The 22,500-nt window shown below is 39.3% G+C and overlaps 1 protein-coding gene across 1 annotated transcript in view; it reads left to right on the plus strand.

Annotated features, from left to right (window-relative positions):
- The first annotated feature begins 465 nt into the window (after positions 1-465).
- Positions 466-22,500, plus strand: part of ifih1 (interferon induced with helicase C domain 1) — a 70,998-nt gene continuing 48,963 nt past the window's right edge. The window contains exons 1-4 of the mRNA XM_062070476.1: positions 466-916; positions 5,479-5,650; positions 5,729-5,788; positions 12,898-12,969. Of these exons, the coding sequence (XP_061926460.1) occupies positions 479-916; positions 5,479-5,650; positions 5,729-5,788; positions 12,898-12,969 (742 nt within the window). The 5' untranslated portion in view covers positions 466-478. The remainder of the gene's footprint in view (positions 917-5,478; positions 5,651-5,728; positions 5,789-12,897; positions 12,970-22,500) is intronic.

The raw sequence follows: 22,500 nt of genomic DNA on the forward strand, positions 1-22,500 counted from the left end.
TTTTTAAAAAATATTTTTCACTGTGAACATAAAATTGAGCCACCGAACTAAATATAACAGCAACGTACTTGTTATTTATCGATGTCCGCAAAAATATATTTAAAGACGTACAAATGACATAACTTCCGGTACGCCTTGCAAACACGGCACACGATTGGTCGATGAAATGTTACCCGGAAATCCTCATTCGCTGTTCTTCCTGTGAGTTTGCAAATTTCATAACGCGATTAAACTTTCATTCTTAGCTCTTTCTCCTCGCCTTTTTTTTGAAACATTTTTCACTTTGAACATAAAATTGAGCCACCGAACTAAATATAACAGCAACGTACTTATTTACCGACGTCCACATCTGCAGTGTTTACTGTCAAATGGTGCCATCTATCGGCTGGGCGAGGTATTGCTGATTAAAAAAAAAAGGGAAAATTAAGTTTTACTTTCGTTTTCCAGGGAAGAATCTCTTCGCTGCTGAGGACTGACAATGGAGGCTGATGCGAGCGACTTGATGAAGGAGAATCTTATCGACAGTTTTAGACCGAGATTGAGAGTTTTTATGTCCGTGGATCCGGTCCTGGATCATCTCCCTTTCCTCCGAGCGGAGCAGAAAGAAAGTATCCGAAAAAGGGCCAAAACCGACGGCGACCTGTCGGCGGCGGACGAGCTCATCTCCGCGGTCGTTCAGAAGCCTCACACGAAAGGTTGGTTCCAGGAGTTTGTGGACGCCTTGTCCGGGGCGGGCTACCAACAAGCGGCGGACCTGATCCAGGTGGGCCGGCCTGACTCCCTGGTGGAGGCGGACAACGACTGCTTCATGCGCCTGATCGACATCCTGGCGCCCAGCCTGCTGGACATGGACACCAAGGAAGTGTGCACCAAATGTTTTGCCAGAAAACTCCTCACGAAAGACGACGACGACGTGGTGAGTTTTGGTATTCACTCTGGTCGGGTGGACATTGCAGTTGTCAGTGTTGACCACGAGATGGCGGCAAAGCCTCCTTCATTAGTCTTTATTTGCCCATCGACTCAATCTGATTCATATTTGAAAGTAATCGGAATCAGAAGTTTGATTGAAACTTTTATTAGTAGTTCAGTACATATTCCTGTTCTGTCTCCCTGTAATGTTTGTCTGCTCTTAAATGGTATAGTGCTGAAAATCTCAATTTCCATCCCATCCGTCCATCCATTTTCTTCCACTTATCCAAGGTCGGGTCGCGGGGGCAGCAGCCTAAGCCATACTCGCCAACCCTCCCGTTTTTAGCGGGAGAATCCCGGTATTCAGCGCCTCTCCCGACAACCTCCCGGCAGAGATTTTCTCCCGACAAACAGCCGGAGCTGGAGGCCACGCCCCCTCCAGCTCAATGCGGACCTGAGACTGAGTGGGACAGCCTGTTCTCACAATATAAACAGCTTGCCTGCCCAATGACGTCATAACATCTAGGGCTTTTATAGAGTGCACAACTGCGCACACAACAAGGAGACGAAGCAGAAGAACGAGGAAATTACAGACATGGCGACCGAAATGATATACTCATCATGAACGGAGAAGTTAAACAGGACAATACTGCCATCTAATGGCTAGCCACCGGAACGCTGAAATTCAAGTATTTTTATTTTTTTTGTATGTAAATAAAATAAATATATACATATATATGTATCTATATATAGCTAGAATTAACTGAAAGTCAAGTATTTCATATATATCTATATATATATATATATATATATGAAATACTCGAGTTGGTGAATTCTAGCTGTAAATAACCACGCCCCCACCCCAATACTGCCATCTACTGGATAGCCTGCAGAACACTGAAATTAAAATATTTTATTTATATGTATAATAAAATAAAATAAAAAATAAAAACAAAATATATATAGCTAGAATTCACTGAAAGTCAAGTATTTCATACATATATATATCTATATATATATATATATATATATATATATATATATATATATATATATATATATATATATGTGTGTGTGTATATATATATATATATATATATATATATATATATATATGTGTGTATATATATATATATATATATATATATATATATATATACATATATATATATATATATACACACACACATATATATATATATATATATATATATATATATATATATATATACACACATATATATATATATATATATATATATATACACACACACATATATATATATATATATATATATGTATATATATGTATATATATGTATATATATATATATATATATATATATATGTATATATATGTATATATATATATATATATATATATATATATATATATATATATATATATATATATATATATATATATATATATATATATATATATATGTATGTATATATATATATATATATATATACATATATATATATATACATATATATATATATATATGTATATATATATATATATATGTATATATATATATATATATATATACATATATATATATATACATATATATATATATATATATATATGTATATATATATATATATATATATATATATATATATATATATATATATATATATATATACATATATATATGTATATATATATATATGTATATATATGTATATATATATATATATATGTATATATATGTATATATGTATATATATATATATATATATATATGTATATATATATATGTATATATGTATATGTATATATATATGTATATATGTATATGTATATATATATATATATATATATATGTATATATATATATATATATATATATATATATATATATATATATATATATATATATATATATATATATATATATGCATATATATATATATATATGTATATATATATATATATATATACATATACATATATACATATATATATATATATATATGTATATATATATATATATATATATACATATACATATATACATATATATATATATATATATATATATACACACATATATATATATATATATATGAAATACTTGATTTGGTGAATTCTAGCTGTAAATATACTCTCCTCTTAATTACGCCCTTAGCCACGCCCCTGAGGTTATCCGGGATAAATCCCATCTTAGCTTATCCGTGTCCACACACCCACAACAATGCCACTGTTTAAGACCCCCCTCCCCCCTTCCGTCCGCCGGCACAACGCGACCTAATGTGCGAACAAAATGGACTGATGCAAAGTGGAAAAGTGTTCTGTGGTCTGACGAGTCCACATTTCAAATTGTTTTTTGGAAACTCTGGACGTTGTGTGTAAAGGATATCACCACGCAAGCTCGGGAACACTTAAGAAAACCACTGTCAGTAACTACAGTTGGTCGCGACATCTGTAAGTGCAAGGTAAGACTGTACTATGCAAAGCGAAAGACATTTATCAACAACACCCGGAAAAGCCGCTGGCTTGGCTGGGCTCCAGCTAGATGGACGGATGCAAAGTGGACAAGTGTTCTGTGGTCTGACCACGTCGTGTCGTCCGGAACAAAGAGGAATAGAACCATCCGTTCTAGGCGGAAAGTTCAAAAGCCAGCCTCTGTGATGGTATGGGGGTGTATTAGGTTCCGTTTACACTAAATCGGATAGGTTATCCAGGTAAATCCCACCGAACCTTATCCGTGTCCACACACCCACAACAATGCCACTGTTTAAGACCCCCCTCCCCCCTTCCGTCCGCCGGCACAACGCGACCTAATGTGCGAACAAAATGGACTGATGCAAAGTGGAAAAGTGTTCTGTGGTTCGACGAGTCCACATTTCAAATTGTTTTTTGGAAACTGCGGACGTTGTGTGTAAAGGATATCACCACAGAGGCTCAGGAACACTTCAAAAAACCACTGTCCACCCTCCCGATTTTCCCGGGAGAGTCCCAAATTTCAGTGCCCTCCCGAAAATCTCCCGGGGCCACCATTCTCACGAATTTCTCCCAATTTCCACCCGGCGTAACTACAGTTGGTCGCTGCATCTATAAGTGCAAGTTAAAACTCTACTATGCAAAGCGAAAGCCATTTATCAACAACACCCAGAAACGCCGCCGGCTTCTCTGGGCCCGAGCTCATCTAAGATGGACTGATGCAAAGTGGAAAAGTGTTCTGTGGTCTGACGAGTCCATGTTTCAAATTGTTTTTTGGAAACTGCGGACGTTTTGTGTAAAGGATATCACCACAGGGGCTCAGGAACACTTCAGAAAACCACTGTCCATTACTTGCCAACCCTCAACGATTTTCCCGGGAGAGTCCCGAATTTCAATGCCCCTCCTGAAAATCTCCCGGGGCCACCGTTCTCACGAATTTCTCCCCATTTCCACCCGGACAACAATACTGCTAAACCATCCTTCACTTGGCGCCGTTTCCGTCCGGACAACAATAACGGTTACACCACCATATCAAGGAATTTAGGGATTTCACCATCTACACTCCGTAATATCATCAAAAGGTTCAGAGAATGTGGAGAAATCACTGCACGTAAGCCATGATATTACGCACCTCGGATCCCTCAGGCGGTACTGCATCAAAAAGCCACATCAGTGTGTAAAGGATATCACCACATAGGCTCAGGAACACCTCAGAAAACTACTGTCAGTAACAACAGTTCATCGCTACATCTGTAAGTGCGAGTTAAAACTCTACTAGGCAAAGCCAAAGCCATTTATCAACAACACCCAGAAACGCCGCCGGCTTCTCTGGGCCCGAGCTCATCTAAGATGGACTGATGCAAAGTGGAAAAGTGTTCTGTGGTCTGACGAGTCCATGTTTCAAATAGTTTTTTTGAAACTGCGGACGTTGTGTGTAAAGGATATCACCACAGGGGCCCAGGAACACTTCAGAAAACCACTGTCCATACTTGCCAACCCTCAACGATTTTCCATCTGTAAGATGGACTGATGCAAAGTGGAAAAGTGTTCTGTGTGTCTGACAAGTCTACATTTCAAATTGTTTTTGGAAACTGTGGACCAAAGAGGAAGAGAACCATCGGGATTGTTCAGGGGTCAAAGTGAAAAAGGCAGCATGTGTGATGGTATGGGGGTGTATTAGTGGCCAAGACATGGGTAACTTACACATCAGTGAAGGCACCATTAATGCTCACCATTAATGCTGAAAGGTACATACAGCTTTTGGAGGAACATATGTTGCCATCCAAGCAACGTTACCATGGACGCCCCTGCTTATTTCAGCAAGACGATGCCAAACCACGTGCAATGTGTTGCTACCATTAAATTCTAAGTTCATGATTATTTGCCCCCAAAAAAAAGAATTTTCCCAGTGTGAACATGAAATATCTCATCTTTGCAGTCTATTCAGTTGAATATAAGTTGAAAAGGATTTGTTGTATTCTCTTTTTATTTACCATTTACACAACGTGACAACTTCGCTGCCTTTGGGTTGTTGTGTATATTTGTTGCAATTCAATATTTGAAGTGGCCTCCTTGTCCTAATGTTCCGTCTTCACTATCGTCCCCCGGCTCAGATCCTCCGCGTAGCAGACACCCAAGGACTGAGAGACGCGGCCCGTGAGCTCCTGAAAAGGATCGTGAGGTGTAAGTCCAGCTGGTTCTCTGATTTCCTTCGGGTGTTGAGGGAAACTGAGCACCATGACCTGTGTCGGCTGCTGCAAGGGTCGTCGGACTGCGACAGCACAGGTAACACGCCTGTTCCAGAACCTGACCAAACATGATGTGTGGAATCTTCGCCAAATATCGGCAAATGTGACCCCACAGGAAGCCTCCCTGCGATGGACAGTCCGGCACTGTCGGAGGACTCCCAGGACGACACCACAGGTACCACATAGTCCACATCAGACGACATCATACCTTGTTATTCTTTTTATCTGCTCAATAATCGTGAGTTGTCGGGGTCCTTCGTGACAGTTTTGGACTTTGTTCGTTATTCCCGTCTCATTTGGTGAACAGGAACCATCGGAAGCGACACTTGTGTTCCAGTTAACTGACTCCGTTCAAAAGTGGTTTGCAGCGGCTTCCTGCTGTGCAGCACAACAAGAAAACACAATCAAAACAAGAAAGACGAATACATCTCACCCGTTATGCATCCATCCATTTTCTACCGCTCGTCCCTTTTGGGGTCGCGGGGGGTCGCTGGAGCCTATCTCAGCTGCATTCGGGCGGTAGGCGGGGTACACCCTGGACAAGTCGCTACCCCATCACAGCTCATCCGTTATTATTATTATTATTATTGTTGTTTTTATTATTATTATTAACATTATTATTATTACTATTATTATTATTATTATTATTATTATTATTATTATTATTATTATTATTGTTGTTTTTATTATTATTATTAACATTATTATTATTACTATTATTATTATTATTATTATTATTATTATTATTATTATTATTATTATTGTTATTATTATTATTATTATTATTATTATTATTATTATTATTATTATTATTATTATTATTATTATTATTAATGTTATTACTGTTACTATTACTTGTATTATTATTATTACTATTGCCATTATTATTACTATTATTAATCTTCTTAGTATTATTACTACTATTATTATTACTATTAATGATGATAATAGTATTATTTATTACTACTATTATAATTGTTGCTTTTATTATTATTATTACTACTACTATTATTACTATTATTAATATTGTTTTTATTATTAATATTATTATTATTAATAATATTACCATTATTACTACTATTATTACTATTGTTAATGTTATTAGTATTATTGATATTACTGTTATTATTATTAGTATTAGTATTATTAATATTATTAGTATTATTACTATTATTACTACTATTATTATTATTATTACTATTAATATTAGTAATACTATACTATTATTGTATTATTAATATTATCATTATGACTACTATTATTATTAATACAATTATCATTATTACTAGTATTATTATTACTATTATTAATGTTATTAGTATCATGATATTAGTATTATTATTTTTGTTATTATTAGTCGTATTATTAATAGTATCACTATTATACATATTAATATTATTATCATTATTACTATTAATGTTATAAGTATTATTGATATTACTATTACTATTATTATTATTACTACTATTGTCATTATTACTATTATTATTATTATTATTGTTATTATTGTTATTGTTATTGTTAATATTATTATTATTATTATTAATGTTATTATTGTTACTATTACTTGTATTATTATTACTATTACCATTATTATTACTATTATGAATCTTCTTAGTATTATTACTACTATTATTATTACTATTAATGATGATAATAGTATTAATTATTACTACTATTATTATTGTTTTTATTATTATTATTATTACTACTACTATTATTACTATTATTAATATTGTTTTTATTATTAATGCTATTACCATTATTACTACTATTATTACTATTGTTAATGTTATTAGTATTATTGATACAACTGTTATTATTATTATTATTATTATTATTATTGTTATTGTTAGTATTATTAATATTATTAGTATTATTACTATTATTATTACTACTACTATTATTATTATTACTATTAATATTAGTATTACTATACTATTATTGTATTATTAATATTATCATTATGACTACTATTATCATTAATACAATTATCATTAGTACTAGTATTATTATCACTATTATTAATGTTATTAGTATCATGGATTATAGTATTATTATTATTGTTATTATTATTAGTGTTATTAATAGTATTACTATTATAAATATTAATATTATTATCAGTATTACTATTAATGTTATAAGTATTGTTGATATTACTATTACTATTATTATTATTACTACTATTGTCATTATTACTATTATTATTATTACTATTATTAATTGTATTATTATTATTAATATTACTATTATTATTAGTGTTATTATTATTGTCATTATTACTGCTATTATTATTACTATTATTAATTGTATTATAATTGTTGATATTACTGTTATTATTATTATTACTATTATTATTAATATTATTATCATTATTACTACTATTATTATTATTACTATTATCAATGTTAGTAGTATTATTGATATTACTATTATTGTAATTATTACTATTAGTGTCATTATTTTACTATTATTATTACTATTATTAATTGTATTAGTATTATTGATATTACTATTATTATTAGTGTCATTATTATTGTCATTATTACTGCTATTATTATTACTATTATTAATTGTATTAGCATTATTGATATTACTGTTATTGTTATTATTATTAATATTATTATCATTATTACTACTATTATTATTACTATTATCAATGTTAGTAGTATTATTGATATTACTATTATTGTTATTATTACTATTAGTGTCATTATTACTACTATTAATATTACTATTATTAATTGTATTAGTATTATTGATATTACTATTATTATTAGTGTTATTATTATTACTATTAATGTCATTATTACTACTATTATTACTGCTATTATTAATTGTATTAGCATTATTGATAATACTATTATTGTTATTAGTATTACTATTATTATTCATATTTTATTATCATTATTACTACTATTATTATTACTATTATCAATTTTAGTATTATTATTGATATTAATGTTATTGTTATTATTACTATTATTGTCATTATTACTACTATTATATTATTACTATTAATTGTATTTGTATTATTGATATTACTATTATTATTAGTGTTATTATTATTACTAATGGCATTATTACTACTATTATTATTACTATTATTAATTGTATTAGCATTATTGATAATACTATTATTGTTATTAGTATTACTATTATTATTAATATTTTATTATCAGTATTACTACTATTATTATTACTATTATCAATGTTAGTAGTATTATTGATATTACTATCATTGTCATTATTATTATTACTACTATTATTATTACTATTATTATTACTATTATTAATTGTATTAGTATTATTGATATTAATATTATTATTAGTGTTATTATTATTACTATTAATGTCATTATTACTACTATTATTATTACTATTATTAATTGTATTAGCATTATTGATAATACTATTATTGTTGTTATTTTTACTATTATTATCATTATTACTACTATTATTATTACTAGTATCAATGTTAGTAATATTATTCATATTACTAATATTTATATTGTGTTTAAAGTAATTATGCAAAAGTTTGTTCCACAGTTTAGTGAAGGCATGCAAAATGTGTGCAACTAAGATAAGAAGAGACGAGTTGAATTAGAGATGAAGAAACATGAACGGAACTCAGCTTGTTTCTGATGGTTTACCATTTCAAACCTTGTCCCGAGGTCTACGGACCCAGCTCCTGTAACGTGACCTTGGTCTACGGTCCGGGAACAAAAACAGTGCCGATTGGGTAGAACGGAAGCCGTGTTGACCGTTATGTTCCCAGCTCCTTGTACATGCTTTCAACGACAGTTTTTTTTCTGCTAGGTGCTTTATTCTGCTCGCCTTGTTCCTGCCTGGCAATCAGGAGGCTCACTTGTTTCTAATTGGCAATCAGGAGGGTTTATTTTCCAGCGTCATGTGCACTTACATCCTTTTAACAACAGTTTTTTTTCTGCTACATGCTTTATTTTGCTCGCCTTGTTCCTGCTTGGCAATCAGGAGGCTCACCTGTTTCTAATTGGCAATCAGAAGGATGTATCTTCCAGTGTCATGTACAGGTACATGCTTTTAACAACAGTTTGTTTCCTGCTAATTCCTTTATTCTGCTCACCTTGTTCCTGCTTGGCAATCTTGAGGCTCAGCTGTTTGTATTTGGCAATCAGGAAGGTGTATCTTCCAGCGTCATGTGCACGTACATGCTTTCAACAAAAGTTTTTTTCTTCTGCTACATGCTTTATTCTGCTCGCCTTGTTCCTGCTTGGCAATTAGAAGGCTCACCTGTTTCTAATTGGCAATCAGGAGAGTTTATTTTCTAGCGTCATGTGCACGTACATGCTTTTAACAACAGTTTTTTTCAGCTACATGCTTTATTCTGCTCGCCTTGTTCCTGTTTGGCAATCAGGAGGCTCACTTTTTTCTAAGTGGCAATCAGGAGGGTTTATCTTCCAGCGTCATGTGCATGTACATGCTTTCAATGACTGTTTTTTTTCTTCTGCTACATGCTTTATTTTGCTCGCCGTGTTCCTGCTTGGCAATCAGGAGGCTCAACTGTTTGTAGTTTGCAATCAGGAGGGTGTATCTTCCAGCGTCATGTGCACGTACATGCATTTAAGGACAGTTTTTCTCTGCTACATGCTTTATTCTGCTCACCTTGTTCCTGCTTGGCAATCACGAGGCTCACCTGTTTCTAATTGGCAATCAGGAGGTTGTTTCTTCCAGCGTCATGTGCACATACATGCTTTCAGCGACAGTTTTTTTCTGCTACATGCTTTATTCTGCTGGCCTTGTTACTGCTCGGCAATCACTTTTTCTAATTGGCAATCAGGAGGGTGTATCTTCCAGCGTCATGTGCACGTAAATGCTTTTAAGGACAGTTTTTCTCTGATACATGCTTTATTCTGCTCGCCTTGTTCCTGCTTGGCAATCAGGAGGCTCACTTGTTTCTATTTGGCAATCAGGAGGGTTTATCTTCCAGCGTCATGTGCAGGTATATGCTTTTAACAGTTTTTTTATGCTACATGCTTTATTCTGCTCGCCTTGTTCCTGCTCGGCAATCAGGAGGCTCACCTGTTTGTAGTTGGCAATCAGGAGGGTGTATCTTCCACCGTCATGTGCACATACATGCTTTCAGCAACAGTTTTTTTCTCCTACATGCTTTATTCTGCTCGCCTTGTTTCTGCTTGGCAATCAGGAGGCTCACCTGTTTGTAGTTGGCAATCGGGAGGGTGTATCTTCCACCGTCATGTGCACATACATGCTTTCAGCGACAGTTTTTTTTTTCTGCTACATGCTTTATTCTGCTCGCCTTGTTCCTGCTTGGCAATCAGGAGGTTCATCCGTTTGTATTCGGCAATCAGGAGGGTGTATCTTCCAGCGTCATGTGCACGTATATGCTTTCAACAAAAGTTTTTTTTCTTCTGCTACATGTTTTTTTCTGCTCGCCTTGTTCCTGCTTGGCAATTAGGAGGCTCACCTGTTTCTAATTGGCAATCAGGAGAGTTTATTTTCTAGCGTCATGTGCACGTACATGCTTTTAACAACAGTCTTTTTCTGCTACATGCTTTATTCTGCTCGCCTTGTTCCTGCTTGGCAATCAGGAGGCTCACTTTTTTCTAATTGGCAATCAGGAGGGTTTATCTTCCAGCGTCATGTGCATGTACATGCTTTCAATGACTGTTGTTTTTTTCTTCTGCCACATGCTTTATTCTGCTCGCCGTGTTCCTGCTTGGCAATTAGGAGGCTCGCCTGTTTCTAATTGGCAATCAGGAGAGTTTATTTTCTAGCGTCATGTGCACGTACATGCTTTTAACAACAGTTTTTTTCTGCTACATGCTTTATTCTGCTCACCTTGTTCCTGTTTGGCAATCAGGAGGCTCACCTGTTTCTAATTGGCAATCAGGAGAGTTTATTTTGTAGCGTCATGTGCACGTACATGCTTTTAACAACCGTTTTTTTCTGCTACATGCTTTATTCTGCTCGCCTTGTTCCTGCTTGGCAATCAGGAGGCTCACTTTTTTCTAATTGGCAATCAGGAGGGTTTATCTTCCAGCGTCATGTGCATGTACATGCTTTCAATGACTGTTGTTTTTTTCTTCTGCTACATGCTTTATTCTGCTCGCCGTGTTCCTGCTTGGCAATTAGGAGGCTCGCCTGTTTCTAATTGGCAATCAGGAGAGTTTATTTTCTAGCGTCATGTGCACGTACATGCTTTTAACAACAGTTTTTTTCTGCTACATGCTTGATTCTGCTCACCTTGTTCCTGTTTGGCAATCAGGAGGCTCACCTGTTTCTAATTGGCAATCAGGAGAGTTTATTTTGTAGCGTCATGTGCACGTACATGCTTTTAACAACCGTTTTTTTCTGCTACATGCTTTATTCTGCTCGCCTTGTTCCTGCTTGGCAATCAGGAGGCTCACTTTTTTCTAATTGGCAATCAGGAGGGTTTATCTTCCAGCGTCATGTGCATGTACATGCTTTCAATGACTGTTTTTTTTTTTCTTCTGCTACATGCTTTATTCTGCTCGCCGTGTTCCTGCTTGGCAATTAGGAGGCTCACCTGTTTCCAATTGGCAATCAGGAGAGTTTATTTTCTAGCGTCATGTGCACGTACATGCTTTTAACAACAGTCTTTTTCTGCCACATGCTTTATTCTGCTCGCCTTGTTCCTGCTTGGCAATCAGGAGGCTCACTTTTTTTCTAATTGGCAATCAGGAGGGTTTATCTTCCAGCGTCATGTGCACGTACATGCTTTTAACAACAGTTTTTTTCTGCCACATGCTTTATTCTGCTCGCCTTGTTCCTGCTTGGCAATCAGGAGGGTTTATCTTTCAGCGTCATGTGCATGTACATGCTTTCAATGACTGTTTTTTTTTTTCTTCTGCTACATGCTTTATTCTGCTCGCCGTGTTCCTGCTTGGCAATCAGGAGGCACTTCTAATTGGCAATCAGGAGAGTTTATCTCCCAGCGTCATTGTTGTTTGTACACGTGCCCGTACATGCTTTTAACGACAGTTTTTCTCCACTCCATGCTTCATTCTGCTTGCCGTGTTCCTGCTTGGCAATCAGGGGGCTCATCTGTTTCTAATTGTTCCCGATAAAGTGACTTACACCTCGCTATGCTACCTGTCTCTGCATGCTGGGGTCACGGTGCCAGCAACACGTCCACCTGTTGGTTTTGTTAGAGCGCCCGAGACCACGCCTCCTTTTCAGACCTTGCAGTGCAGCAACTGGCCACCAGGGGTCAGCAGCCCCTCGGTCTCTGACTTGTGTCCACCGTCTGCTTCTCTGCAGACTTGTACAGAAGCGAGAGCGCCCTGGCAGAGTCACCACGATGGTCCAGAAGGTCGAAGGCGTCATCGCCAGGTGGGAATAGTCGACTCTTGAAAGCCACTTTGAAGGCGTTGAAGAACTTGCTGGTTTGAAAGGAGTGGAAGGTAGACGGCCAATGCGTGAACTTTGCTCGGCAGCGTGCAACATGTTCCATGTGCGTGCCATAATTGAAGGCAGAGGCTCAGAAAGCGTGTCGAATCAAAAACATGTGCGGGCAAACTCCTTTTCATGCTTTTTTTCCCAAATGATTCACGCTCCTGTCTTCTCAGGGCTTCATCTGCTAAAATTCAAATAGCAAGGCATAAAATTGTGTGGACTATTACCGTAAATTCCAAACTTTAAGCCGCTTCTACTTTTTTTTTCCCTACACTTTGAACCCTGCGGCTTATAAAACGGTGCGGGTGACGAATGGATTTCTCTTCGCCGACAGCCATATAGTTTTCATTCAACACAAATGGAATTGTGTGTTATTGTTTGGAGGCGTTCGCTCACTGCAGGTGTTGCGGGTTGACTCTGTACTTCCTGTTTTTAAACCTTTGATCCGGAAGTAGAAGTGCCGTTTCGTCTCCTAGCCGTCCGTAGTGTTGCTACTCGCATGGATTCTTCATTCATCACTCCAAGCAACGTTTGTAAACTTTACAATATAACTTAAACAATTCTTACTTGATTGGAGCGCTAGCTTCCGCAGCTAATGAGTCCATGACGATGACTTCTGTTTTGTTCGATCAGCCGTTTTACTGCCGCGTTACAGAGACCATTTGGAAACAATTAAGGTATGTAAATAAATATTTACAGAATATTTCTGTGTGAATAACTCATTTCACAACGTATATATCTGCGGCTTATAGTCCGGCTAATCGTTCCATGACGATGACTTCTGTTTTGTTCGATCAGCCGTTTTACTGCCGCGTCACAGAGACCATTTGGAAACAATTAAGGTTTGTAAATAAACATTTTCAGCATATTTCTGTGTGAATAACTCATTTCACAACGTATATATCTGCGGCTTATAGTCCGGCTAATGAGTCCATGACGATGACTTCTGTTTTGTTCGATCAGCCGTTTTACTGCCGCGTTACAGACACCGTTTGGAAACAATTAAGGTATGTAAATAAATATTTACAGAATATTTCTGTGTAAATAACTAATTTCACAACGTATATATCTGCGGCTTATAGTCCGGCTAATCGTTCCATGACGATGACTTCTGTTTTGTTCGATCAGCCGTTTTACTGCCGCGTTACAGACACCGTTTGGAAACAATTAAGGTTTGTAAATAAACATTTTTAACATATTTCTGTGTAAATAAATCATTTCATAACGTATATATCTGTGGCTTATAGTCCGGCTAATCGTTTCATGACGATGACTTCTGTTTTGTTCGATCAGCCGTTTTACTGCCGCGTTACAGACACCGTTTGGAAACAATTAAGGTTTGTAAATAAACATTTTTAACATATTTCTGTGTAAATAAATCATTTCATAACGTATATATCTGTGGCTTATAGTCCGGCTAATCGTTCCATGACGATGACTTCTGTTTTGTTCGATCAGCCGTTTTACTGCCGCGTTACAGACACCGTTTGGAAACAATTAAGGCTCGTAAATAAACATTTACAACTTATTTCTGTGTGAATAACTCATTTCACAACGTATATACCTGCGGCTTATAGCCCGGCTAATCCTTCCATGACGATGACTTCTGTTTTGTTCGATCAGCCGTTTTACTGCCGTGTTGCAGACACCGTTTGGAAACAATTAAGGTTCGTAAATAAACATTTTCAACATATTTCTGTGTAATTAAATCATTTCACAACGTATATATCTGTGGCTTATAGTCCGGCTAATCGTTCCATGACGATGACTTCTGTTTTGTTTGATCAGCCGTTTTACTGCCGCGTTACAGAGACCGTTTGGAAACAATTGAGGTATGTAAATAAATATTTACAGAATATTTCTGTGTAAATAACTAATTTCACAACGTATATATCTGCGGCTTATAGTCCGGCTAATAGTTCCATGACGATGACTTCTGTTTTGTTTGATCAGCCGTTTTACTGCCGCGTTACAGAGACCGTTTGGAAACAATTAAGGTTTGTAAATAAACATTTTCAACATATTTCTGTGTAAATAAATCATTTCATAACGTACATATCTGTGGCTTATAGTCCGGCTAATCGTTCCATGACGATGACTTCTGTTTTGTTCGATCAGCCGTTTTACTGCCGCGTTACAGACACCGTTTGGAAACAATTAAGGTTTGTAAATAAACATTTTCAACATATTTCTGTGTAAATAAATCATTTCACAACGTATATATCTGCGGCTTATAGCCCGGCTAATCGTTCCATGACGATGACTTCTGTTTTGTTCGATCAGCCGTTTTACTGCCGTGTTACAGACACCGTTTGGAAACAATTAAGGTTTGTAAATAAACATTTACAACATATTTCTGTGTAAATAAATCATTTCATAACGTATATATCTGCGGCTTATAGTCCGGCTAATCGTTCCATGACGATGACTTCTGTTTTGTTTGATCAGCCGTTTTACTGCCGCGTTACAGAGACCGTTTGGAAACAATTAAGGTATGTAAATAAATATTTACAGAATATTTCTGTGTAAATAACTAATTTCACAACGTATATATCTGTGGTTTATAGTCCGGTTAATGAGTCCATGACGATGACTTCTGTTTTGTTCGATCAGCCGTTTTACTGCCGCGTTACAGACACCGTTTGGAAACAATTAAGGTATGTAAATAAATATTTACAGAATATTTCTGTGTAAATAACTAATTTTACAACGTATATATCTGCGGCTTATAGTCCGGCTAATCGTTCCATGACGATGACTTCTGTTTTGTTCGATCAGCCGTTTTACTGCCGCGTTACAGACACCGTTTGGAAACAATTAAGGTATGTAAATAAATATTTACAGAATATTTCTGTGTAAATAACTAATTTCACAACGTATATATCTGTGGTTTATAGTCCGGTTAATGAGTCCATGACGATGACTTCTGTTTTGTTCGATCAGCCGTTTTACTGCCGCGTTACAGACACCGTTTGGAAACAATTAAGGTATGTAAATAAATATTTACAGAATATTTCTGTGTAAATAACTAATTTCACAACGTGTATATCTGCGGCTTATAGTCCGGCTAATCGTTCCATGACGATGACTTCTGTTTTGTTCGATCAGCCGTTTTACTGCCGCGTTACAGACACCGTTTGGAAACAATTAAGGTTTGTAAATAAACATTTTCAACATATTTCTGTGTGAATAACTCATTTCACAACGTATATATCTGCGGCTTATAGTCCGGCTAATCGTTCCATGACGATGACTTCTGTTTTGTTTGATCAGCCGTTTTACTGCCGCGTTACAGACACCGTTTGGAAACAATTAAGGTTCGTAAATAAACATTTACAACTTATTTCTGTGTGAATAACTCATTTCACAACGTATATATCTGCGGCTTATAGTCCGGCTAATCGTTCCATGACGATGACTTCTGTTTTGTTCGATCAGCCGTTTTACTGCCGCGTTACAGACACCGTTTGGAAACAATTAAGGTTCGTAAATAAACATTTACAACTTATTTCTGTGTGAATAACTCATTTCACAACGTATATATCTGCGGCTTATAGTCCGGCTAATCGTTCCATGACGATGACTTCTGTTTTGTTCGATCAGCCGTTTTACTGCCGCGTTACAGACACCGTTTGGAAACAATTAAGGTTTGTAAATAAACATTTTCAACATATTTCTGTGTAAATAAATCATTTCATAACGTACATATATGTGGCTTATAGTCCGGCTAATCATTCCATGACGATGACTTCTGTTTTGTTCGATCAGCCGTTTTACTGCCGTGTTACAGACACCGTTTGGAAACAATTAAGGTTTGTAAATAAACATTTTCAACATATTTCTGTGTAAATAAATCATTTCATAACATATATATCTGTGGCTTATAGTCCGGCTAATCGTTCCATGACGATGACTTCTGTTTTGTTCGATCAGCCGTTTTACTGCCGCGTTACAGACACCGTTTGGAAACAATTAAGGTTTGTAAATAAACATTTTCAACATATTTCTGTGTAAATAAATCATTTCACAACGTATATATCTGCGGCTTATAGTCCGGCTAATCGTTCCATGACGATGACTTCTGTTTTGTTCGATCAGCCGTTTTACTGCCGCGTTACAGACACCGTTTGGAAACAATTAAGGTTTGTAAATAAACATTTTTAACATATTTCTGTGTAAATAAATCATTTCATAACGTATATATCTGTGGCTTATAGTCCGGCTAATCGTTTCATGACGATGACTTCTGTTTTGTTCGATCAGCCGTTTTACTGCCGCGTTACAGACACCGTTTGGAAACAATTAAGGTACATTTACAGAATATTTCAAATAACTCATTTCGCATTCGAAAATCCATTAGAAATTTCCAAAAATAAATTGTATATATATTTTTTTATTTTTATAAGAATCGATTTTTAAATAGGCGTTTTTTAGGCCATCTCCATGCAACCAAAAGCTCCAGTTACAGCTTTTCCAACCTGTAACTGGTTTTCAAAAGTGCAAAGTACTGTAGTGGACCATGGGCAAGTCCTGGAGGAGCACCACAAGAAACGGCATCAGCTGGGCACTGCTATGGATGACAACTCTCCCAGTTGAACACCATCATGACGAGTATTGCTCAGTCCAGTCAGCCCACACCACCTCTAGGTGGAGCCGCCGCCGATCTAGAATCTGGTCAGTCGGTTCCTTCTCCATTGACTGCGGCCCAGTTGGCGCTTCCCGAGAAGTATGATGGCACCACTTCCAAATGCAAGGGTTTTCTCCTACACCGCTCTTTGTACTTTTCCCACCAGTCTGGGGCACCTACGTCTGATGCCTCCAAAGTGGCTACTATCATCTCTCTCTTAACTGGAAGGGCTTTTGAACGGGCCACCGCTGTCTGGGAGAATGGAGGGCCCGAAGTCAGGTCCCATGCTCTGTTCTTGAAGCTGTTTTGTGCAGTTTTTGATCATCCACCAGAGGGCCAGGAGGGAGGTGAGAGGCTTCTTCAACTACGTCAGGCATGCTCTCTCCTTCCGCACTGTGGCCGCATCCAGTGGCTCAAATGAACCCGCTCTGCGCATCTTGTTCCGAAAGGGGCTACGAAGAGAGGTCCAAACAGAGCTTGCATGCAGAGATGAGGGCCTTTCCTTGGATACACTCATATCCATGGCCATCTGTCTGGATAACCTTCTCAGAGAGCACCAGAGGTTCTCTCACTTCCCTTCGACTGTCACCACTAGCCATGAACTTGCCCCTTAGCCTATGGAGGTGGATTTCACTCGCCTCTCAGCGGCTGAACGACGTCGTCGGGCACAGTTGGGCTTACTGTGGTGCTAAGAATCCCCAGCTTGCCGACTGTCCTGTGATGTTTCTACAGCATTAGTGGACTCTGGGGCTGCAGGGTACTTCATTGATGATAATCTTGCCTAGTCTCTGCACCTTCTGTTTCACAGTCTCACCACTTCCATTCCTATACGATCCTTAGATGGATAACCACGCCAAAGCAGAGAAGTGTCTGTTCCATCATTCCACCATCTCTTTCTTTGGTTACACAATTGGTCCAGAGGGGTTGACGATGGAGAAGCCTAAGGTTGATGCAGTGCTAAATTGGCTGAGACCCACCACGGTGAAGGACTTGCAGCGCTTCTTAGGTTTTGCCAACTTTTATTGTCGCTTTGTACGACGATATAGTTCTAATGCGGCACCACTCACATGTATAACAAAGGGTGAATCCCGCAGATTGCCAATAAAAAAGAAGCTGCAATGACTGCTTTCAACTGTTTTAAAGACTGCTTCAAATCCGCACCTCTACTGAAGCACTTTGATCCCGCCTTGCCATTTGTGGTGGAAGTGGATGCCTCAGAGGTCGGTGCAAGGGCAGTTGTCTCTCAGAGACAGGGTACACCACCCAAACTATACTCTTGCGCATTCTTTTCTAAGAAACTCGGTTCTGCACAGAGGAACTATGATGTCGGAGACAGAGAGCTGTTGTCGGTGAATTGGGCATTGAAGGAGTGGTGATATTTGTTGGAGGGTGCCAAGGAGCCATTCTTGGTGCTGACAGACCATTGCAACCTTGAGTACATCCAACGGGCGAAGCGCTTGAACCTTCGACAAGCCAGATGGGCGCTCTTCTTTTCACGCTTTGACTTCACCCTTTCTTATAGACCAGGGTCCAAGAACACCAAGGCTGACACGCTGTTGGCAGCTGGACATCCAGGTATTTCCCGCACTACGAGGGCCCTGTCCGGAAAATACTGGTGGCCCACATTAGTCAGAGATGTCAGGAAATATGTCGAGTCCTGTTCCATCTGGGCCCAGTCAAAGTCCCCACTAAAGGCTCCAAGTGAAAAGCCCCTTCCATTATCTGTACCCCAGCGGCCTTGGTCACATCTCTCCATTGACTTTGTTACTGATCTACCCTCTTCCAAGGGTCACACCATCGTCATGGTAGTAGTTGACAGATTCTCCAAGTACTGTCGTTTCATCCCCCTCACTTGTCTTCCAACTGCCAATTAGCAGAGATGCTGTTTGAACTGGTGTTTCGACACTCTGGCCTTCCAGAGGACATTGTTTCAGATCGTGGTCCGCAGTAAACGTCACGAGTATGGAAGGCCTTCATGACAAAATTGGGGGTTGTAGTGAGTTTCACCTCTGGCTACTGTCCGCAGTCGAATGGACAAGTGGAGAGGACCAACCAGGAACTGGGGAGTTTCCTCCGCAGCTACTGCATGGACCAACAGGCTCAGCGGGCGCAGTTTCTCCCTTGGGCTGAGTATGCTCAAAATTGCCTTCACCATTCTTCTACGGGCCTGACTATTTCAGTGTGTCTTTGGCTACCAGCCTCCCTTGTGCCCCTGGGATCCAACAAAGACGGAGGTCCCTGCAGTGGATGACTGGTTCCATCGTTCAGAGGAGGTGTGGAATTCAGCTCATGTCCGACTCCAGTGCGCCGTTCGCCGACAGAAGGAGCAGGCTGACCGTCATTGCGGTGTGACTCCGATTTACCAACCTGGATATCGGGTCTGACTCTCCACCAAGAACCTCAACCTCCGCATGCCCTGCCGGAAAGCTGAGTCCACGTTTTGTGGGCCCCTTCAAGGTCCTACGGAGTGTCAACAAGGTGTCATACAGGCTGCAACTTCCTGCTCATTACTGCATTCCGCCCACATTTAATGTCTACCTCATCAGACCTGTGACTCCTGGTCGCCTGGTTGATGCTTTCCCCCTCTATACCCCACCACCTCCAACGGACATAGAGGGTGCCACGGCTTATGCTGTCAGGACCCTCCTGGACTCCAGACGCCGGGGAGTGTAGGCTTCAGTATCTGGTGGATTGGGAGGGATTCAGTCCCGAGGAGCGCAGCTGGATTCCCGCTATTGATGTTCTGGATCCAAACCTCATCCGGGACTTCCATCGGTGTCGCCCTGATCGTCCCGGTCGGCCTCCAGTCCGTGCTTATCCTACGGCCAGTGCCGCACGTCGAGGGAGGGGGGGGGGGGGGTACTGTCAGGACTACGCCCACTCCCTCACTCCGGAGATCCTCATCTCCAGTGGATGACTGGTTCCATCGTTCAGAGGAGGTGTGGAATTCAGCTCATGTCCGACTCCAGTGTGCCATTCGCCGACAGAAGGAGCAGGCTGACCGTCATCGCGGTGTGACTCCGATTTACCAACCTGGATATCGGGTCTGGCTCTCCACCAAGAACCTCAACCTCCGCATGCCCTGCCGGAAAGCTGAGTCCACGTTTTGTGGGCCCCTTCAAGGTCCTAAGGAGTGTCAACAAGGTGTCATACAGGCTGCAACTTCCTGCTCATTACTGCATTCCGCCCACATTTAATGTCTACCTCATCAGACCTGTGACTCCTGGTCGCCTGGTTGATACTTTTCCCCTCTATACCCCACCACCTCCAACGGACATAGAGGGCACCACGGCTTATGCTGTCAGGACCCTCCTGGACTCCAGACGCCGGGGAGTGTAGGCTTCAGTATCTGGTGAACTGGGAGGGATTCAGTCCAGAGGAGCATAGCTGGATTCCCGCTATTGATGTTCTGGATCCAAACCTCATCCGGGACTTCCATCGGTGTCGCCCTGATCGTCCCGGTCGGCCTCCATTCCGTGCTTATCCTACGGCCAGTGCCGCACGTCGAGGGAGGGGGGGGGGGGTACTGTCAGGACTACGCCCACTCCCTCACTCCGGAGATCCTCATCTCCAGTGGATGACTGGTTCCATCGTTCAGAGGAGGTGTGGAATTCAGCTCATGTCCGACTCCAGTGTGCCATTCGCCGACAGAAGGAGCAGGCTGACCGTCATCGCGGTGTGACTCCGATTTACCAACCTGGATATCAGGTCTGGCTCTCCACCAAGAACCTCAACCTCCGCATGCCCTGCCGGAAAGCTGAGTCCACGTTTTGTGGGCCCCTTCAAGGTCCTACGGAGTGTCAACAAGGTGTCATACAGGCTGCAACTTCCTGCTCATTACTGCATTCCGCCCACATTTAATGTCTACCTCATCAGACCTGTGACTCCTGGTCGCCTGGTTGATGCTTTTCCCCTCTATACCCCACCACCTCCAACGGACATAGAGGGCGCCACGGCTTATGCTGTCAGGACCCTCCTGGACTCCAGACGCCGGGGAGTGTAGGCTTCAGTATCTGGTGGATTGGGAGGGATTCAGTCCCGAGGAGCGCAGCTGGATTCCCGCTATTGATGTTCTGGATCCAAACCTCATCCGGGACTTCCATCGGTGTCGCCCTGATCGTCCCGGTCGGCCTCCATTCCGTGCTTATCCTACGGCCAGTGCCGCACGTCGAGGGGGGGTACTGTCAGGACTACGCCCACTCCTCATCTCCAGTCTATTAACTACACTCAGCTGGCTGCTCATCTGCTGATTGCCTCACAACCAATCAGTTCCACACTCCACAGTCACCTGTGACTCATTACCAAACATCTACATGTATACCTTTCTCAGCCCGGCCGCCTCAGGCAGTATCGTTTGACTTTGAAAGACTTTAGCCTGACCACAGGGTCCTGTCCGTTTGTAGCATTTAGCTTCAGTCTTTGTCTGTTGCTGAACTTTTGACTACGTTTTTGCCGACTCCCTTGCACCTTCGCTTGGACGGCGGTAAAACCTTTGAAACCTGCGTCCAAGAACGTCATTGCAACGAGGTGATCTGAAGTCCCGCACATGTTGAGTGCGTGTCTGATAATCACATGCACATGTTGAAGTTTTTCACAGAAATGCGGCGCCTGACTTTTTCCTGGAACATTTGCCGGTCCTCGCGTCGGCTCATGTTTCACTCCATCTGCCGCTTCTCACGTTCAAGCATTGCGACTGGCTGACGTGTATTTATAGCTAACATCTGTTGTACACGTCGCCACGCTTTGTTTCCATATACCGAGACTTAAGAGTACACGAGTTACGCTACTCGAGTACAGGGAGTACTTCTCATATGCTAACGCTGCTACTTTTTGTCCAGTCA

This window comes from Entelurus aequoreus, linkage group LG14, assembly GCF_033978785.1.
Source record: "Entelurus aequoreus isolate RoL-2023_Sb linkage group LG14, RoL_Eaeq_v1.1, whole genome shotgun sequence".
In the NCBI taxonomy this organism is placed as follows: Eukaryota; Metazoa; Chordata; class Actinopteri; order Syngnathiformes; family Syngnathidae; genus Entelurus; species Entelurus aequoreus.